The sequence below is a fragment of the Schistocerca piceifrons genome, chromosome X (genome assembly GCF_021461385.2).
Source record: "Schistocerca piceifrons isolate TAMUIC-IGC-003096 chromosome X, iqSchPice1.1, whole genome shotgun sequence".
In the NCBI taxonomy this organism is placed as follows: Eukaryota; Metazoa; Arthropoda; class Insecta; order Orthoptera; family Acrididae; genus Schistocerca; species Schistocerca piceifrons.
In genome coordinates, this window is record NC_060149.1 from 175,216,089 (window position 1) to 175,239,034 (window position 22,946).

Here is a 22,946-nt window from a genome sequence, read left to right on the forward strand (position 1 = left end):
AAAATTATACCACTTTAAAACACACAAAAATAATGCCACTGCTGCCAAAGTTGTACATAGTTATAAATTAGTTATAAATGCTATTATACAGACTATGCAGTGTTTTTTGATTTTTCTTTGGTTCAGAAGTGAATCTCTCTCATGCATTCAAATTACTATAATATCATTGTGGTCATTTGCAAGGACCTGTAAGTATCTTACAGGCTACTTCTGTGCAACACCAAGACAAAAAAAGAATAAAAATAAAAAAATCTGCATATTACCAACTAGGAACTTTAAAACATTAATCACTGAGATCTAGACATTTTCAAATTGTTTGATGTTTACAGCATTTGGTGTATAGTGATGCTGATTGCTTTTTTCTTCTGGAGGCATTATTCCATTTGCTACATCATCATCTTTGGCTGCAAAGAGAGAGGGAGAAAGGTTAATTATAGCAAGGAAACCAAATTGGAAATAACTGTGATTTTATAAACACCACAATATGTCACTCTGAATTAAAACTTAATACGTAAGAAACAATACTGCCAAATCCCAATAGGAATTAATCACAACATAGAGTAAATGTTAATTTTGAAGCAGTAACCAAAAACACACCATATGCTATACTGGTGCCATGTGTGTAGTTGATGCGACAGGCATTGTAGAGAGGGCACCGGCTCCAGAAGCAGCAGACAATAGTACCCACAGTCAGGAGTAGGCAGGAGGATATGACAGCAACACCAACAACCTTCACAAGCCTGTGGCACCAGCAACAGTATAATCAGACAATTCAATTGACAATAAATACCAACTAACAATGACAGAAAAGTACAGGGGGAGACGGAAAGAAAGTGGTAGAAGCAAAGTCAGTGGCAGAAGAAATAGGGAATGTGAGAGGTGTGTTATGAGAAAAAGTGGGACGGGGAAGGTGCACTGGGCAGGGAGAAGTAGGTGTGGGGGACGAGGAGGGGGGGGGAGAGCGACGGGGAGAGAGGGGGGGGCGACGGGGAGAGAGAGGGGGGGGCGACGGGGAGAGAGAGGGGGGGGGGGGCGACGGGGAGAGAGAGGGGGGGGGCGACGGGGAGAGAGAGGGGGGGGCGACGGGGAGAGAGAGGGGGGGGCGACGGGGAGAGAGAGGGGGGGGGCGACGGGGAGAGAGAGGGGGGGGGCGACGGGGAGAGAGAGGGGGGGGCGACGGGGAGAGAGAGGGGGGGGCGACGGGGAGAGAGGGGGGGGGCGACGGGGAGAGAGAGGGGGGGCGACGAGGAGAGAGAGGGGGGGGGGCGACGAGGAGAGAGAGGGGGGGGGCGACGAGGAGAGAGAGGGGGGGCGACGAGGAGAGAGAGGGGGGGGCGACGAGGAGAGAGAGGGGGGGGAGCGACGAGGAGAGAGAGGGGGGGAGCGACGAGGAGAGAGAGGGGGGGGAGCGACGAGGAGAGAGAGGGGGGGAGCGACGAGGAGAGAGAGGGGGGGAGCGACGAGGAGAGAGAGGGGGGGAGCGACGAGGAGAGAGAGGGGGGGAGCGACGAGGAGAGAGAGGGGGGGAGCGACGAGGAGAGGGGGGAGCGACGAGGAGAGGGGGGGGAGCGACGAGGAGAGGGGGGGAGCGACGAGGAGAGGGGGGAGCGACGAGGAGAGGGGGGGGAGCGACGAGGAGAGGGGGGGAGCGACGAGGAGAGGGGGGAGCGACGTGGAGAGGGGGGGAGCGACGAGGAGAGGGGGGGAGCGACGAGGAGAGGGGGGGAGCGACGAGGAGAGGGGGGAGCGACGAGGAGAGGGGGGGAGCGACGAGGAGAGGGGGGGAGCGACGAGGAGAGGGGGGGAGCGACGAGGAGAGGGGGGAGCGACGAGGAGAGGGGGGAGCGACGAGGAGAGGGGGGAGCGACGAGGAGAGGGGGGGAGCGACGAGGAGAGGGGGGGAGCGACGAGGAGAGGGGGGGGGAGCGACGAGGAGAGGGGGGGGGGAGCGACGAGGAGAGGGGGGGGAGCGACGAGGAGAGGGGGGGGGCGACGAGGAGAGGGGGGGGCGACGAGGAGAGGGGGGGAGCGACGAGGAGAGGGGGGGAGCGACGAGGAGAGGGGGGGGAGCGACGAGGAGAGGGGGGGAGCGACGAGGAGAGGGGGGGGAGCGACGAGGAGAGGGGGGGAGCGACGAGGAGAGGGGGGAGCGACGAGGAGAGGGGGGAGCGACGAGGAGAGGGGGGGAGCGACGAGGGGAGGGGGGGAGCGACGAGGGGAGGGGGGGAGCGACGAGGGGAGGGTGGGAGCGACGAGGGGAGGGTGGGAGCGACGAGGGGAGGGTGGGAGCGACGAGGGGAGGGTGGGAGCGACGAGGAGAGGGTGGGAGCGACGAGGAGAGGGTGGGAGCGACGAGGAGAGGGTGGGAGCGACGAGGAGAGGGTGGGAGCGACGAGGAGAGGGTGGGAGCGACGAGGAGAGGGTGGGAGCGACGAGGAGAGGGTGGGAGCGACGAGGAGAGGGTGGGAGCGACGAGGAGGGAGCAAGCTGTGAAAATGGTGACTTGGTGTGGGAGGCCTCAAGGCTGGTCGAGAGAGAGGCACAGGGAGAACTGGGAGGGAAGGGTATGGCAGCCTAACTAGAGAAGGGACCATTGTTGAATGGGTTTGGCAGTAAGGAAGTGTTGAAGTCACAAAACATGTATGGCAGTAAGGTGGGGCTAAAGTAGTGAGGGGTGTCCAGCAGTGTACCCCTACAGAACCTTGGAGTAGTTTCACAAGAGGGGAGGGTGAGACAGGTTTGTGCAAGTGGGCATTAGGTGCGAAGCAGGTTTTTGCAAGGGGAGGGTTGAGAGTGGGCTGGTGCAAGTGGTGGTGGTGGGGGGAGGGGGGGAGGGAGGACAGGCTAGTTCAAGTGGTGGGGGCGAAGAAGAAGGCTTGTGAGAGTAGTGGGGGGGGAGAGTTAGTAGGGTGGCGGGCGTGGGGGAGAGTTAGTATGGTGGCGGGCGTGGGGGAGAGTTAGTAGGGTGGCGGGCGTGGGGGAGAGTTAGTAGGGTGGCGGGCGTGGGGGAGAGTTAGTAGGGTGGCGGGCGTGGGGGAGAGTTAGTAGGGTGGCGGGCGTGGGGGAGAGTTAGTAGGGTGACGGGCGTGGGGGAGAGTTAGTAGGGTGACGGGCGTGGGGGAGAGTTAGTAGGGTGACGGGCGTGGGGGAGAGTTAGTAGGGTGACGGGCGTGGGGGAGAGTTAGTAGGGTGACGGGCGTGGGGGAGAGTTAGTAGGGTGACGGGCGTGGGGGAGAGTTAGTAGGGTGACGGGCGTGGGGGAGAGTTAGGGTGGTGGGAGTGAGGGAGAGTTAGGGTGGTGGGAGAGATGGATAGAAGTGGTTAGGGACAAATGGATTGGTTGAAGGTTGGATTGGTTGAAGGTGGCAGGGGCATATTGGTTGGAAATGGGATACACAGTTAGTTGGAAGTGTAAAGGTTTGACTACATGTGGCAAGTGCATGTTGGTTGAAAGTGAGGCTAGCGGGTTGGAGGTGGGAGTAGGTGGATATGAGGAGTGACACGAAAGTGGAAGGATAGTGCATTAGTGTGGAGGAAGGGTTAAAAAAAGCGGGGGACTGGAGTAAGTGGGGTAGGGTAAGTAATGCTCTGGAGAAACGAGGAAAGACACATGGCTGTGGCAAGTTTGAAGAAACAGAAAGAAACTACAAGGTACATATGCAGACTGAAAAGACAATGGGAGGGGAATTGCCTTGAATAGACGGAGAGAAAAGGGGAGGCTGGGTGGGTGACTTGGGTACAGCAGGGAATGTGTAGACAAATATGAAAGATATAATGTATGGTAATGTTAGCAAAGGTATCCCTGCTAGAAGGCAGTACTAAACCACTTGAAACATGAAAGCTAATTTCAATGTTTATCCAGGTGTCATTCAATTATGGCATGCACTAGTTAAGAGTGTTAAAAATTGCCTTCAGGACCGCACTATGGTTCAAGTGTAAAGAGAAGGCAAGAAAATATGGCGAATTTTACTCAAAGTAAATACTACAAGTTGTTGTGAGTAACGAATAGATGAACACCAAGTTAGTTGCTCACTCTTGGCTCCATTTCGTGCCTCCAGGTGACCTACACTCCAGTATAGGTAGTTTCCTCTGTCCTGCAACAACTGGTGGAAACAATAATTTGTTTCGAAAGGCTAGGAGCAACATTGGCGAATACCTGGTGTTGTTATGAGATTGAGCATGCATATGTTTCTGTACTTAATAAGAAGCTGCTTTTTATATATTAAAGAGTAATATTTATTCATGTCTGCCTTATGTCAAAGGTAAAATTTACATAAAATTGACTTTACATGGCAAATCTCTCAAACATCAGGTGCCTTTCTGCTAGTGCTTTTAACTATACTTCAAATTTTGTCTTTGCGGTGAGTGTGTGGAATCACCCCAAGTAAAAATTTCTCTTGAGGTAGTCACACGGTGTTTGGTGTGATATGAAATAACCCTTTCATTTTCATTGCTAACAAAATGTTATTTAATATGTAAATAAGTGTCCAACTAATAGAGCAGCCTCTTACTGAACTAATGGGATATTTATTGACACTGTTGGAAATACTGACATTCTTTGTGTTTTGCTGTTACTGTGAATAAATACCTTTTACATGACCACCACATAAGACCAGTTGGACAAAAATTACACTTAAGCATCATTGTGTTTTTCATGAGAACTGAAATAGGTTTCACTGACACTTGGTGCTCCACGAAATATTCCTTGGGTAACCTGTTTTTACGCTGGCTCTAACTAAACACTACTACAAAAATTAACTGAAGATATCTTCCAAAATATTTGAAAAATACCTACTGCATAAGCAATTTCAGTGTAATTTCTTTGAAAGTCGGTGTGTTTTAGCGGACAAAAGTTTATTAGTATTAACAAACAATTTAAATGGCAAGAAAGAAGTGAACTCAGGAAGTGTCCGAAGGAGCCATCATAAGCCTTAGTGTTGCAGTTTGTATCTTACTGATGGGTGAGAAAATAATTAAGACTGGAGTAAAGCAATACAGGCATGCAGAACACAAAAACAAATTTCACAGGACATATGAACAGAAGGTAAGGATCCCAGTGATATATAGTCATTTCCAGTAGTCAACACACACAGTTTCTCATGTAAATATTACACAAAGTTTAGCTGATGTAGTTAATAAACAGATTTAGCTTACTGTGTTAAACATAAATACATTAATACAATATAAAAACACTGAAATAAGTGAAGCAGTTGAATGTTCCCAAGAATGAGAGCGAGAGAGAGAGAGAGAGAGAGAGAGAGAGAGAGAGAGAGAGAGAGAGGGAGAGAGCTTACAATTACACTCAACTGTAACTTCTAATTGCTGACAAGTTTATCTATTAACTTCTTGAAGGTTTTTTCACATCACTAATTGAATGCCATTTTTCTTATGCAAATTAATTTACCCCTGGGAATCAGATACATAAATACCAAAAGCGGAACTATTATATTGTTGATTACATTATACACCAATAATCTTTTAAAATGTTGTCTGGATTGTATGCTCTTGGACTTTCAGGGCCAAGAAGCATTATTCAAGTCAGATTTCCACATCAGGCCTTTGTAATTTTAATATGTATGTTGCTATGGCAGTGTCCCATTATATCAGTATGTCTTAGATTCTTGAGCAAAATAAATCATTAACACACAGTTGTTAGTTCATTCCTTCAGATGTTAATCAGTAACAGTTGCTTTTGTACCATCAGCAGTGTCACAAATGCTTTTGCCAGTAACAATAATAGTGTGATCATATCCAGTATCTTTGATGATATACAGGTTATGATTCGATTTAGCTCTACTGATTTCAGTGTACTAACTGTGTGGCTTCCCATGACACAGAGCTAATAAGACAAAGATTTCATTTAATACTCCAAAAATAAGTTATTAACTTTGGTTCACTGTTGAAATGATAGCAGCCTGACTTCCAGTACCAGTGAAAATACAAGGGAATGAAAAAAATAATGAGAATTTTCTTTGAGAACAATTAAATTACGTATTTCATATTTCACATAAACTTTACAGAACTGCACCACCACCATTAAAACAGCATCCAGTGAACCTAAAGCACTTGTCTGAACATTTCACCCAATGAGAATAGTTATGCAAAGATATGCCACATAGTGCCCAATGTCATTTTCATTTCATCTTTTTTTTTTTCAATATTCTCAAAATACACTCCTGGAAATGGAAAAAAGAACACATTGACACCGGTGTGTCAGACCCACCATACTTGCTCCGGACACTGCGAGAGGGCTGTACAATCAATGATCACACGCACGGCACAGCGGACACAACAGGAACCGCGGTGTTGGCCGTCGAATGGCGCTAGCTGCGCAGCATTTGTGCACCGCCGCCGTCAGTGTCAGCCAGTTTGCCGTGGCATACGGAGCTCCATCGCAGTCTTTAACACTGGTAGCATGCCGCGACAGCGTGGACATGAACCGTATGTGCAGTTGACGGACTTTGAGCGAGGGCGTATAGTGGGCATGCGGGAGGCCGGGTGGACGTACCACCGAATTGCTCAACACGTGGGGCGTGAGGTCTCCACAGTACATCGATGTTGTCGCCAGTGGTCGGCGGAAGGTGCACGTGCCCGTCGACCTGGGACCGGACCGCAGCGACGCACGGATGCACGCCAAGACCGTAGGATCCTACGCAGTGCCGTAGGGGACCGCACCGCCACTTCCCAGCAAATTAGGGACACTGTTGCTCCTGGGGTATCGGCGAGGACCATTCGCAACCGTCTCCATGAAGCTGGGCTACGGTCCCGCACACCGTTAGACCGTCTTCCGCTCACGCCCCAACATCGTGCAGCCCGCATCCAGTGGTGTCGCGACAGGCGTGAATGGAGGGACGAATGGAGACGTGTCGTCTTCAGCGATGAGAGTCGCTTCTGCCTTGGTGCCAATGATGGTTGTATGCGTGTTTGGCGCCGTGCAGGTGAGCGCCACAATCAGGACTGCATACGACCGAGGCACACAGGGCCAACACCCGGCATCATGGTGTGGGGAGCGATCTCCTACACTGGCCGTACACCACTGGTGATCATCGAGGGGACACTGAATAGTGCACGGTACATCCAAACCGTCATCGAACCCATCGTTCTACCATTCCTAGACCGGCAAGGGAACTTGCTGTTCCAACAGGACAATGCACGTCCGCATGTATCCCGTGCCACCCAACGTGCTCTAGAAGGTGTAAGTCAACTACCCTGGCCAGCAAGATCTCCGGATCTGTCCCCCATTGAGCATGTTTGGGACTGGATGAAGCGTCGTCTCACGCGGTCTGCACGTCCAGCACGAACGCTGGTCCAACTGAGGCGCCAGGTGGAAATGGCATGGCAAGCCGTTCCACAGGACTACATCCAGCATCTCTACGATCGTCTCCATGGGAGAATAGCAGCCTGCATTGCTGCGAAAGGTGGACATACACTGTACTAGTGCCGACATTGTGCATGCTCTGTTCCCTGTGTCTATGTGCCTGTGGTTCTGTCAGTGTGATCATGTGATGTATCTGACCCCAGGAATGTGTCAATAAAGTTTCCCCTTCCTGGGACAATGAATTCACGGTGTTCTTATTTCAATTTCCAGGAGTGTAATTCATTTTTAAGCCTCTTTTCAGTCTGGGAATCAGGATAACATCTAAGGGTGTTGTGTTTTTAATGAAGTAGTTATGTTTTGTGATGGGAGTAAATTACAATTTACAGCAATGCATTGCAGCGTCATCTCTTAAAATGTTGGATGGACTGAAAAAGTAGGAGCTGTGGGCTTTGTTGGATAACCTATAAACTATTTTAATATTTCTGTGATTTTGTGCCTTTGGGTATGTGAAATAACAGTATCAAAAATGGTAGACGGATGTGTTAATTTGTTGATCAGGGCAAAAGTAGTCAAGAAATTAGAGCAGATAATGGGCATGCAGTACATGAAATAGGTAACAATAATGAAACCTCAAATTCAATTACAATGGAGAACATAAATCCAAATTCCAGTGTTCTGACTCCAGATGCTATAATGAATACTTCTATAAACATTTACAGTAATTATCTAATTCTTTAGTACTTATAACAAGTGAACAATAAATTAGGTAACACCACCAGCGGATTGAACAGTAACCTAGAAGCAAACACATGCTAATTAAAGGAAATGAAGAATGCATTATGGAGTGGAGGCAACAGTCTGCTAGTTCACAAGTGAGTTTCAAGAACCAGTGGATGTAAAGCATTCTCACTTTGCCCTAGAGATTAAGGAACAATGTACGCAGATAAAATCTGCATTAATTGAGGTTCAATCCTAACTAAACTTGCAGCAACAAGAAGTTTATTAAACACAGAGCAACAAGGGGTTATCAGATTCCTGAAATAAATCAAAAATTACGGGATACCTTTCATAACAGACAAATGTCATGTTAAGAAAATGAAAATGCAGTTGCTAAATTAGTTTCTGATTTATGACAACATTGTTCTGATCTGGAAAGTAGACAACATTGTTCTGATCTGGAAAGTACAGTTAAAGTGCTGGATCTAATCATAAGGGCCAGACAAAATTGTAAGACTGATACTGACTGAAGTCTGATAGGTGAAGAGATTAATTCAGTTGTGTGAGGGAGCTATACCAGAAATCACTATTCAAATATCATAATCGACAATGTTACCAGCAATCGACAACTTAAAGAGTTTGATCTGAATGAACATCTTCATTCAGTCTCATTTTGTTAATCAATTTAAAGTTGCTTATTCGTGTCTTCCCACTGAGGCAGATAAGATTGATATTTGTCTGTGACATGTGTGCTTGTGCCCACACATGGTGAAAACTGTGTTGCTGAAAGATACTACTTTTTGTCGACTTTGAAACAGCATTGGTCTAGGGGAAAACAATGGAGTATTAAGGAGAAGTTATTTGTGCTCAGCAATGACAATTTAACTGAAGGTTCCATGGAACATTTTCTTTAGAAATATTGGGAGAATAATATGTACTTGGATGACCCTATTAATGTTGTGGATTTAACTGCAATCTTAACAAAGCGTCTTCCTTGGAATGTCTGGGAAAGTCTAGCATCAAGGATATTTAACAACTTTGATGAATTATTACAAGCTATTACCCATTTGGAAGCATTAGACAGTGAGAGAAGAGGTTGTGGTACTTTACACAATGTATATGATAATCGGAACCCTCATTATCCACATCCAGAGGCCACAAGACCAAGTAATACCAACCAGCTAAAGTGGCATCATGAAATTAACTGCCGCTGACATGAAGACATAATGTTTATACAAGGGGTTATTGGCAAATGCATGCTGATAGGAGGGAAACTGAAGTGCCATTTGGTAGCCATTCAAATGAAGATCACAGCATCTTGGACAGACTTGCATTAAACAAAATAGGTTTTGGAACAGACCCATTCAAAAATAGGGAACAAAGTAACAGGTCATGTTATGCTATTCAAACAATGAAATATGAACGTAGAGATGACATTAGAGAAGATATGCTGTGTCAAAATACAGCAGTCAGTGATGAAATACTTCTACCAAATGTTGAAGTTAATGTCTGTGGCAAGAAGGTTTCAATTTTAATGACATTGGGAATGAAACAACAGCTACATTGAGAACTCTTTTCAGACAACTTAGAGACATAACCAAAATACCAGTTTTCCTTGTGAACAGTGTACTTATTGTAACTACTACTGGAAATTGAAACCCACTATACTGGAACAAACACACTGCCAATTCCAAATGCTTGCTGAATTTTTTGAGGTGAGTGCTTAAAACTTTGGAGATCGCTCACTTAGGAGAATGTCAGGCCTAAAAAACTGGCAATTTATGCCATTATTTAAAGCGTTACTGGCACATATGTAATTATGTATAAAGATAGGTAATCCATACCTGGAACGAGAATTTCATAAATTTTTGCCAGTTATCACTATCAATGCCGGCAAGATACCAAATGTGACATAAATGGCCTTTTATTTTGATTGCACTGAGGTAGAAGCTTAAATGTTTTACACCAGCAAGTGATCGCACATTAGTATAGGACATAAATTTCAAGTTGATACATCGACCTGTTCCTACGAAAAAGGGATCTTAACGGTCAGACAGACAAACAACAAAGTGATCATACGAGGATTTTGTTTTCACTGACTGAGGTATGAAACCCTAAAGAGACCAAGCTACAAGATTTAGTTTTCATATTTACTTTAGTTCTTTAATAGATTACAAATTTCAAAATATCAATCAATAGTTGAGAAACTGTGTAAAATAGATTTTGGAGTTTAATAGCACCTAGTATAGCACATTGGTGCATTAGTTGTGTTAGATGTATTAGTATGTGGTGCTATAGAAGAATACTGAAGATTACATGGGTAGATCGCATAACTAATAGGGAGGTATTGAATAGAATTGGGGAGAAGAGGAGTTTGTGGCACAACTTGACTAGAAGAAGGGATCGGTTGGTAGGACATGTTCTGAGGCATCAAGGGATCACCAATTTAGCATTGGAGGGCGGCGTGGAGGGTAAAAATCGTGACGGGAGAGCAAGAAATGAATACACTAAGCACATTCAGAAGGTTGTAGGTTGCAGTAGGTACTGAGAGATGAAGAAGCTTGCACAGGACAGAGTAGCATGGGGAGCTGCATCAAACCAGTCTTAGGACTGAAGACGACAACGACAACCACAACAACAAAAACAACAACAGATTTATTAGTAACTAGCAAGACTGGGAATGCTTCGCAACTGCTAAATACAGGATGAGTAAAGACGGACTTTTACAACTTTGTAATGATATAGAAATTTATTGAGATAACTTACCGAATTGGTAGATGTGTCATTTTGTAGCAAATAACCTCAAGTTTCACATAAAAGTGTTAAGTTGGTTTAATGTGAATACCATTTGTGATGTGGCAAACATCTCACTAGTAATCAATTTCTTTGCTCAGTCATAGCAGAAAATCGGGCATAACTTGTGCAATGGTAGAATAGATTTGATTTTTCAGGACAGCTAAACTGTTTGGTAGGGGAGGAACATACACATGGTCTTTAATGAAACCCCTGAGAAAGAATTCCATTGTTGTCATGTCTGGGAAGTGAGGTGGCCAAGCAATTGGCCCTTCACGATCAATCCACCGACCTGGGAAGCAATTATCAAGGAAACCTTGAACTTCCGTGAGGAAATGAGGCGGTGCACCAACTTGCTGGTAGTACACCGTCCCATCTCTGTTATCATCATTGTTCCGTGAAATAAAAAGAATTTCAAGCATATACAGATACACAATACCAATGACAGTTTTCACAATGAAAAAATGAGGGCCGTACACTTTCAGTTTGCTAACGGCACAAAACACATTAACTTTGGGGCTGTCATGAATGTGTTCCAGGGTTGCACGTGGATTTTCATTGCCCCACATTCTGCAGCTATGGGTGTTCACCATGCCCTTATCGACCTCTATCCAATGAAACATTTCCGCACAGAATTCCCCACGAGCAAACTTATCTGCATCACTAATGTGTTGTGCCATTGTGAATCTGTATGGTTACAAGTGTAAACATCTACGAGTACTCACCAAACAGTCTTTTGTGGAATGCAAGTCCCGTGAGATGCACATCGCATTGATTTTTGTGGACTGAAGGTGATTTATCATGTGGCAATGAACAACCCATCTCAACAAAGTTCTTGTACCAAGAGGAAATTGTAGGCCTGCTTGGATGTTCTTTAGCATATTGAGTGCAAAATTTATGCCGAACAGTTGTTGCAGAGTTCATTTCATGAAACCAAAACAAAAAGTGAGCATGCTCTGCATCAGTGAAAGTAGCGATTTTAACTGTGCACTACGCTGGCACTCCTGGTGGTGGAATGGGGTACTGATGCAGTACGTGAATCAAACTTGAGGGTGTTTGCAACAAAATGACATCTACTGATTCTGTAAGTTATCTCAATAAATTTGTATTATCATCCCAAAGTTTAAAAGTCCTTTTTGACTCATCCTATATATGGAGGAATTGGATATACATTCCAAACTCTCCCCCCCCCCCCCCCTCTACTCCATCTCCTCCTCCCCCTCCAACCTGTGCTCATATTCTCCTTCCCCCTTCTGTCTGCCCATCTCCTGATCCTAATAGGAGCTAGTGGTACTTACCCTTACAGTATTTCTTTCCAGATCGTAACTAATATGTGTACCAAATTTCGTTGAAATCATTCCAGGGTTTAGGATGACGTTTTCACATCCATGGCTTTGTCTGAATGCGCACATGCCAAATATATTTCACATATATTTAACATATTTCACACTCATTTATACACATATCTCTAGCGAATTTTGTCCAGCAGTTTCATTTTGATGCAGCTCAACATTTATGACAATGTATCTACTGAACTGTGTGTTGCACAATGATATAATTTTGCTGGTACATCCAGTGCTATACATGAATACTGTCCGAAAAATGTATAACAAATACAGTTAGCAGTAAAGAAGTAATAAATTAATATTTCATGCTTCACGCCCAAGTAAATCGGTCGAAACTTTTGAGATCTTTGGTAACAACTTTAAACAACTACTTGGCTTCATATAATAGTAGTAGTAGTAGTAGTAGTAGTAGTAGTAGGAGGAGGAGGAGTAGGAGTAGTTGGGTCTTCAGTCCAAAGACTTGTCTGATGCAGCTCTCCATGCTGCTCTAGCCTGTGCAAGTGGCTTCATTTCTGAATAACTAGTGCAATCTACAGCCTTCTCTATCTGCTTGCAGTAGTCATCTCTTGGTCTCATCTACGATTTTTACCTCCCACACTTCCCTTCAATACTAGATTAGCGATCCCTTGATGTCTCAGAATGCGTCTTATCAGCCAACCCCTCCTTTTAGTCAAGTTATCCGACAAATTTCTTGTCTCCCCAATTCTATTCAGTACCATATCATTAGATACGTGATATACCCATCTAATCTCCAGCATTCTTCTCTAGTGCCACATTTCAAAAGCTCTTCTTGTCTGAACTGTTTATCATCCATGTTTCACTTCCGCACATGGGTACACTCCATAAAAATACTTTCAGAAATGACTTCCTAACACTCAAATCTGTATTTGATGTAAACAAATTTCTATTCTTCAGAAATGTTTTTCTTTCCATTGCCAGTTTACATTTTATATCCTCTCTACTTTGGGCATCATCAGTTACTTTGCTGCCTGAACAGCATAACTCATCTACTCCTTTAAGTGTCCTATTTCATAATCGAATTGCCTCAGCGTCACCTGATTTAATTCGACTACATTCCATTATCCTTGTCTTGATTTTGTAGGCGTTCATCTTACACCTACCTTTCAAGACGCTACCCATTCTGTTCAACTGCTCTTCCAAGTCTTTTGCTGTCTCTGACAGAACTAAGTCATCAGCAAACCTCAAGATTTTTACCTCTTCTTCCTGAACTTTAATTCCAACTCTAAATATTTCTTTGGTTTCCTTTACAGCTTGCTCAGTGTACAGACTGAATAATGTAGGGGATTGGCTACAACCCTGTTTCACTTCCTCTCAACCACTGTTTCCCTTTAATGCTCCTCAACATAACTGCTGTCTGGTTTCTACACAAGTTGTCAATAGCCCTTTGCTCCCTGTATTTTACCCCTGCCACCTCCTGAATTTCAAAGAGAGTATTCCAGTCAACATTGTCAAAAGCTTTCTCTCAGTCTACAAATGCTATAAATGCAGGTTTGCCTTTCCTTGATCTATGTTTTAAGATAAGTCGTAGGGTCAGTACTGCCTCGCACGTTTCTACATCTCTCAGAAATCAAAACTGCTTTTCCCCGAGGTCAGCTTCCACAAGTTTTTCCACTCTTCTGTAAAGAATTCATGTTAGTATTTTGCAACAATGACTTATTAAACTGATAGTTCTGCAATTTTCACACCTGTCAGCAACAGGTTTCTTTGAAATTGCAATTATTGCATGTTTCTTGAAGTCTGAGGATATTTGGTCTGTCTCATACATCTTGCAAACCATATGGAAAGACCTTAACTTTTCCCGGTGAATTGAATGTTCAAATAACTTACGGGTTTGCTGCCGGGTGACGTTGTCGACCACCGCTGATATTTCGACAGGAGCACACCCTGCCATTCTCAAGGTACAACTGCAAGGAGGAAGCAATGTGCAAGGGAATTTAATACCTCCATTCACAGAGGAGAAACAAGGAAGATACCAAACACAGAACAAGTACCCGCAGAGTCAACACACAATCAAATATAACCAACATCAGAAATATCGATAGTGACTATTAATCAGCAGGTGAGGTAGCACTAATTCTGTCCCTCTGTTTTTTGATGAGAGACAGATCTGGATTCCAAGCAGCATTTAAACAAAATCCACCAACTCTGTCTATAAGGTTGTTTGATAGTTTGATTTCAACAGCTTCCTTAATAACACTATCTCAATAGTTGGGCGTGCAAGCCAGAATCCCCGTGTTGTATTCCATAGGATGACCGGTGTCAAGGCAATGTTCTGCAATAGCAGATTTGCTCGGCTGTTGTAAGCGTGTGTGACGCTTATATTCAATACACCGGTCTTCCACAGTCCTGATTGTCTGACCAATATATGACATGCCACAACTGCAAGGGAATACGATTGACACCAGCCTTACGCAAACCAAGATCATCTTTTATGGACGCCAACAGGGCCATAATCTTAGAAGGTGGTCAAACAACACATTTCACATCATATTTTGGCAAAATATGGCCAATCCTATTGGAAATGCTTCCTGCGTAAGGCAAAAGGGCTATAGACTTAGGTGCCATGTCGTTGCTATTGTCACTCACCTGTTGCACAGAAGGCTGATAGCGCATCGCACGTTTGATCTGGCTCTCAATATAACCATTCTGACGAAAGGTGTCTTCAAGATGTGAACTCTACAGGTTTCTTACGTTGATTGGAGGGATTGCGTTTGAATGACTGATATTTTAGTCAGTTTTGATGTGGTTTCTCTTTTCACTCGCATTCCTCTCTGATTTGTTGCAACTAATTGAGGTTAAGTTTGGTGTCGAGTTAACAAATTCGTTTCAACATGTGCTGACTTCCACTTACTTTTTATTCAATGGTCAGTACTATGAACAGACTGATGGAGTTGCAATGGGAAACCCGTTGTCACCTATTGTGGCCAATTTGTTTATGGATGACTTTGAGGAACGTGCATTGGAGTCAGCGACCTTGAAACCTGCATTTTTTTTCAGATATGTAGATGATACTTTTGTTATTTGGCCTCATGGTAGTGAGAATTTAAACCGGTTTTTGGAACACCTGAATTCAATCCACCCTAATATTCAGGTCACTATGGGGATGGAAAACAATGGACGCCTTCCCTCCCTCGATGTGTTGGTCAGAAGGAAGACATGGTACATTGGGACATTCTGTTAATAGGAAGCCTACTCACACTGACTTGTATCTGTGAGCTGATAGTTGTCACCATCCAGCTCAGTGTGAAGGAGTACTTCGTACCTTGGTTCACAGGGCCCACATTATGTCAGACCCTGAAAGTTTGGCAGCTGAGCTATCACATCTCAAAGTCACCTTTCATCAGAATGGTTATAGTGAGAGGCAGATCAATCGTGCATTGCACTATCAGCCTTCTGTGCAACATGTGAGTGATGATAGCAACGAAGTGGCACCCAAGTCTACAGCCCTTTTGCCTTACGCAGGAAGCATTTCCAATAGGATTGGCCATATTGTGGTTTTCAACCACCTTATAAGATTATGGTCCTGTTGGCGTCCATAAAAGATGATCTCGGTTTGCGTAAGGCTGGTGTCTATCGTATCCCTTGCAGTTGTGGCATGTCATATATTGGTCAGACAATCAGGACTGTGGAAGACCGGTGTATTGAACATAAGCGTCACACACGCTTACAACAGCTGAGCAAATCTGCTATTGCAGAACATTGCCTTGACACCGGTCATCCTATGGAATACAACAACACAGAGATTCTGGCTTGCACGCCCAGCTATTGGGATAGTGTTATTAAGGAAGCTGTTGAAATCAAACTATCAAGCAACCTTATAAACAAAGATGTTGGATTTTGTTTAAATGCTGCTTGGAATCCGGATCTGTCTCTCAAAAAAAAACAGAGGGACAGAATTAGTGCTACCTCACCTGTTGATTAATAGTCACTATCGATATTTCTGATGTTGGTTATCTTTGGTTGTGTGTTGACTTTGTGGTTACTTGTTCTGTGTTTGGTATCTTCCTTGTGTCTCCTCTGTGAATGGAGGTATTAAATTCCCTTGCACATTGCTTCCTCCTTGCAGTTGTGCCTTGAGAATGGCAGGGTGTGCTCCTGTCAAAATATCGGCGGTGGTCGATGACGTCACCCAGCAGCAAACCCGTAAGTTATCTGAACATATGGACAGTTTTGTCATAACTGGCACTCCCAAGACAGAATGTCATCTATTCCTGGGGGCTTGTTTTGACTTGGGTCTTTCAGTGTTGTGTCAAATTCTTCTCGCAGTACCATATCTCCCATCCCATCTTCATCTGTGTCTTCCATTTCTATAATATTCCCTTCAAGTTCATCTCCCTTGTATAGACTGTCTATATACTCCTTTCACCTTTCAGCTTTCCCTGCTTTTCTTAGTACTGGTTTTCCATCTCAGCTCTTGATATTCATACTGCTGCTTCTCTTTTCTCCAAAAACTCTAATTTTTCTGTACACAGTATCTATCTTTCCTCTGGTGAAGTATGCTTCTAAATCATTACATGTGTCCTCTGGCCATACCTGTTTAGCCATTTTGTATTTCCTGTCAATCTCATTTTTTAGATGTTTGTATTCCCTTTCGCCAACTTCACTTGCTGCATTTTTGTGTTTGCTTCTTTTCTCAATTAAATTCAATATGTCCTGTGTTATCCAAGGATTTCTGCCTGGTCTTGTCTTTTTTTATCTATTTGATTCTCTGCTGTTTTCACTATTTTATCTCTAAAAGTTACCTATCCATCTTTTACTGTATTCCTTTCCCCTGTTCTAGTCAACCCTTGCCCAATGCTCCCTCAAACTCTCAACAAGCTCTGGTTCTTTCAAATTATCCATGTCCCATCTCATTAATTTCCTATCTTTTTGCAATTTCTTCAGCTTTAATCTACAGTTCATAAGCAATAAATTGTGGTCAGACTCTACATCTACCCCTGGAAAAGTCTGAAAATTTAATACCTGGTTCTGAAATCGCTGTCTTACTATTATATGACCAGTATGAAACCTGGTGTCTCCAGGTCTCTTCCACATATATATCACAATTCTTAAAGTGTCAGCGATGATTAAATTATGCCCTGTGCAAAATTCTACTAATTGGTTTCCTCTTTCATTCCTTTCCCCCAGTCACTATTCACCTACTATTTTTGCTTCTTTTCGTTTTCCTACTATTGAATTCCAGTCTCCTATCACAAATTTTTGTCTCCCTTAACTATCTGCATAATTTTTTTTATCTCTTCATCCATTTCTTCAATCTCTTCATCATCCATGGAGCTAGCTGGCATATAAACTAGTACTACAGTGGTAGGTGTGGGCTTAGTGTATCTTGGCTGTGATGAGTTCACTATGCAGTTCATAGTAGCTTACCCACATTCCCATTTTCTTATTCACTATTAAACCTACTTCTGAATTAACTCTATTTGACTTTATAATCCTGTATTCGCCTCACCAGATGTCCTGTTCCTCCTGCATCCGAACTTCACTAATTCCCACTGTAACTTGAACCTATCCATTTCCCTTTTTAAATTTTCTGACCTGCCTGCCTGATTAAGGGATCTTACATTCCATGCTCCAATCCACAGAATGCCAGTTTTGCTTCTCCTGATATCATCTTCCCGAATGGTACCCCCTGGAGGTTCGAGTGAGGGGACTATTTTACCTGCAGAATATTTTACCCAGGAAGATGCCATCATCAGTTAACCATATAGTACAGCTGCATGCCCTCAGGAAAAATTACGGAGCAGTTTTCCCCTTCCTTTCAGCCATTCTCAGTACCAGCATGGTAATGTCATTTTGGATGGTGTTACAATGCCAGATCTGTCAATCATCCAGACTGTTGCCCCTGCAACTATTGAAAAGGCTGCTGCCCCTCTTCAGGAACCATATATTTGTCTGGCCCCTCAATAGATACTCCTCTGTTGTGGTTGCACGTATGGTGTGGCTATCTTTATCACTGAGACACAAAAGCCACCCCACCGATGGCAAGGTCCATGCTTTTGGGGGAGAAAGTACAGTCAATAATGATGCTGCTGCTACCACTATATGTCTCATTAAGGAGGAAGTTGACATCTTGAAGCATTGGTCATTCTACCGAATATCAGTGTCATCCACACACAATATTTTGACATGACTCGTTACCTTCATCAGGCTCTACCCGAGATGGCTCATCAGGTGGAACAGGTCGAATATTTAAACCAGGTGGTTATATTTAAACTTATGGTATTTCAAGTGCTGCACGACACTGAAACATCATAGGTATGTTCATTAATTGGTGCTCTTGTGCAGCATCCTGAAAAACGTAATAATTCCACTTCCTGCCACCAGATGAAAATATGGCACTCTAAGCGGTCATAGTGTGGTGCGGGTGCAGGGAAAGGTGAGGAATGATCAAACATGTGATAATGGTCATTGTGGCTCATTTATTAGGATACAGTCACAAGTTACATGTATTCAGTATGGCCTCCCAACTCAGCAACATGCTGCATCCATAACACGCCATGGTCGACAGTTGTTCACAGCATAGTAATCAGAATGATATGTCATTGTATGCTCTTCTTCAGATCAGGAAGAGTCTGGATACATCCCTGACAGACACAATCTTTCAGACACCGCCACAACCAGAAATCACATGGGTTTAGCACATGCAGTCATTACCGAAGGCTGCTTGAAGTAAATCTTTCACCTGGCAATTGACATGTGGTGTCATCCAATCTTGTGTGAAAATAGTGGTGTGGACACAGTTGCATTCTTGCAAGCTGGAATAAGTGTTATAGAAGTATGTCCTTATAACATGCAGATGTCACTGTACATCCAACAGGCCTGTGAGCTGTCAGCCGCTAGAAGAAAAACTGACAAAGGATGATGGGAGTTTGCGAATCCACACCAGTCAGTCAGTCACATACGTTGAGTGCAGTGGATGTTCCTAAACAACATATGGTGGGAGAACACCACATGATAGTTCTGTGCATTCACAACACTACGCAGAGTAAAAAAATGCTTTGCCTGTCCAAAGAAAATTCCCTTGTCACATGTCATACATTTCCATGAGTGCCAAAAACCAAAGGGCATAATCACAGCATTGCAGCCTATCTTGGGCCTTTATCCGTTGACTATTCTGTATCTTGTAGGAATACCAGCATGTGCTGCAAAATCATTTGAAAAGTTGACAAGGGAAGAAACAATTCCTGTAACACAGCTTGAGCACTGGCTGCAGAATCTGAAGCATGTGTGGCATGGCTGGATATAGCTACAGCAACTTCATCAACAACTGCCATGGGAATGGGCTGTCTTCCTCTCCCTGCTGCACTGCCTGTTCCTCTAAATTTCTTTGTCATATTATTTAGCCCATTTATTGACTTCGGGCCTCTTTGCCACTTTTTCTGTCAGCAATACTCTTGCAGTGCAGTGCTGCTATTGCTGCTGTTCTGATAAAATAACTTTACCAACACTGTACAGTCTTTCTTCTCCATAGCCACTGAATTTCACACAGAAAACTTCAATGTTTTTAACCCTTTACACCAACCTTCACTTCCAAAAAGAAATCAACACCTTTCACCAAGTGACAAACAGCATCCTGATGTCAAAACAAGAAACATTCCACATTCTGACTGCTTACAGTGCCATATTTTTCACCTGGTGATAGAAAGTGAACTTTTTTTTTCAGCATACTCCGTGAATGCATTTATTAATGAACATACCTCCAGTGTTTCAGTGCCCTGTGATGTACACATTCCTCACTGTAGCAGCCAGAACACTGTCCATTTAATTATAAGCACCTGATACCCACTGCTTCCCTCTCCCCCCCCCCCCCCCCCCCCACCATGGTCAGGTCTAGGCACACCATCTGCAGTCCATTCCCACTAGTAATGTCTTGAAATTTTCTGTCTTCAGTAAGGTGTACCTGGCCTCAAGCTGGCTTTCTGGTTTTGGCCCGGTGCACCTGACAGCGGTCTGGTGTATCCTGTTCGCTGTTTGGGATTCATTCCTCATGTCCAAATTCTCAGATTATCTTTTTGTTGAGTTCTGCTATTGCAACCATTGTGTTTTAGCAACTCCAATGCAGGATCCCAGACTTTGCTGAGTTGGTAGCCCATGCCATTATTAGTGAAGCTTTTGCTACTTTTACCACTAATGACACTCTTAAAACATTGTTCTAGCATCTGGGGGTCTGTGGCACAACCCTTGTTTCTTCATGGACCATGGTATGATTAAGTTCCAGTCAATGATCAGCAATGGCTGATTTAGTTGCCTTTCTCAGCCAAGTGTGCAGCTGATGTCTTTGGCATCTGACATCCACTGTTCTAGTTGTTTGGCCAATTTACGACACACCACATTGGCACGGTGTATTATAAATTCTTGGTTTTCATAAACCAAGGTCATCACCCAAATTTCCCAGTAGTCCTCTTATTTTGGTAGGACAGGACATGCACATGATGGTATGCTTCTTGAGAATCCTGTTGCTCTTGACAGAAACAGATCATGCAGTAAGCCATAGTCTTTGCTCCACCTTGCTCTTCTTCTCTGTCACATGACTGAATTGTTGGTTGAAAGGCCTTATGAATCTGTTTGACCATGTATCCATTTTTGCAGAAGCATAAGCATAGGTGCTCTATTTCTGGTGCCAAACTGTCTTAGTCTGATGAGATATGTGCCCTGTAGACCAATGTCTTTAGAAATCCATTCTTCTGCACTAGATGATGACAGCTACTAACTTGTGGATACAAATCAGCGAGTGCTGGTTTGTGATACACACTGTGACCAAACAATTGGTAATGACCCATCTGCTCTCTTTTTGACCAATACATCCAGAAATGGCAGCTGATTAATATTTGGGTGGCATGAGTTACGATGTTCCAAAAACTCACTAATACTCTCCCTACCATGAGGACAGATCACAAAGATATCACCTACACACCTAGAGAAGCCTGTGGGTTTGTATATAGCCATCTATTATGCTTCTTCCTTATATTTCTCCATGAACGGTTCAGCAGCCCCTGGAGATGGGGCTGACCAATGTCACTCTTGTCTGTCCATAATATTGGCCCCTATACAGAATATAAGTTTGTCATGAATATATGCCCGAAGAGTTCCATTTGAGCATCATCAAATTTCTTTGCAATCAGTTCCAGTGAGCCTTCCAATGGAACTTTGGTAAACAGGGAGATCACATCAAAACTGACCATTGTATCAGATTCCATGATATATACTTGCTCGAGATGTTGCACAAAGCCCTCTGAGTTGTGGATGTGATGAATACACTTCCCCATATAAGGGCACAGCAGTTTCTTCAAATACTAAATTTGTGCGTAAGGTCATAGCATTTTTCGATAAGTTTAATAAACACAATACACACACATTACAGAGACCTTAGCCATCAATAATATATTATCCTTCACTATTTGCAACAGTCTGCCAAAGCTGGGCTAACTTTTCGATGCTGTGACAGTAGGACTAACGTGATTTTGAGATGAAGAACACGTCAAGCCACGACTGGAGTGCATTTACATCTGGAGAGGAAGCTGTTCGATAGCAAGAAGATGTGTAGTGGTTATTACAATGAACTTGGTGCACTGATAGGGTGCAAAAATTTTGAGACTGAAAACCTTGAAATGTGTGTGAATGTATCACGTTAAAATTTCTGCTCCCTTGATGATATATAGGAATGAGAAAATGTGTAGTTTTATGATGTTGCTCTGGCATTCATTCATGTAATTTGATGTTATTCTGTGAACTCATCTTTCATTTACATATTTTAGATGTCTGTCTCCATTTAGTTTCGTGCACATTTTGTTTGAGGTGTTTGTTGGGCTATGGGTGGCATCGGGGCACGTGCAGAGAGACCTCGGCACCAACCACAGCTCCCAGGAATACGCCGGACAGAAGATACCACGAATCCTAACGAACAATGCAGAAGGCTGATGAGAACATCGGGCTTTGATGTATATTTTAGGCAGTCTCTTAGCTGACGTCTCTGGATGGACCTATTATGATAGCAATGCAGGAGAAATCATACACCGTGTGACAGTTTGAAAATAAAATAATTTGTTAATGAGAACTCCATTCTAATGGGTTAAGTAGAATGGGTAAATAACTGTTTTGTATGGTGTACTACAGTCCGAGAACTGTACGAGAGTAGTGCACAATTGTCACAATCACTGTCGCTGTTTAACACAGTATCACTAACAAATTTGTGTGGCAGCCTTGCAGCCTGATACAGCTATCCTCCCTTGTAGTGGTCATACGTGGTTGACCAGAACCTTGATGATGAGTATGCCTGCGCTCACGTTCCCATACAGTCCAACTGTCGCACTTCAATGCCTTAAAAATCTGTATATTGCACGATTTGACTAGCTGGCCAAATTCACAATGAGGCACCTTTCAAATGCTGCCAGGTGTCAATAATGTTGTCTCACAAGTGGCATCTCCATGTCCTTCACAGTGATCACTCAGTATCTAACACTTTTCACATCCCTTATATACCCTACTAGGCCTGGTAACAACACTAAACATGGACAACAATGAAGAATTACAATTCTAATCATTTACACACCCACCAACGGTGTATACATGTGCGAAGTTACACTGACATCTGGCCATTCCTCGGGGACTTCACTTTTGTTGTCAGCACTGTGTGTGTGTGTGTGTGTGTGTGTGTGTGTGTGTGTGTGTGTGTGTGTGTGTGTGTGGAGGGGGGGGTGGGGGGGTGTTTCTTGAATGAGTGAGTGCTGTAGTTTGTTTTCAATTACTTCATT

The 22,946-nt window shown here is 43.8% G+C and overlaps 1 protein-coding gene across 1 annotated transcript in view; it reads right to left on the minus strand.

Moving 5' to 3' along the window:
• Positions 1-281: 281 nt before the first annotated feature.
• LOC124723140 overlaps positions 282-22,946 on the minus strand; it is a 54,119-nt gene continuing 31,454 nt past the window's right edge. The window contains exons 3-4 of the mRNA XM_047248329.1: positions 598-740; positions 282-404 (exon numbers count right to left, since the gene is read on the minus strand). Coding sequence (XP_047104285.1) covers positions 298-404; positions 598-740 — 250 coding nt within the window. The 3' untranslated portion in view covers positions 282-297. The remainder of the gene's footprint in view (positions 405-597; positions 741-22,946) is intronic.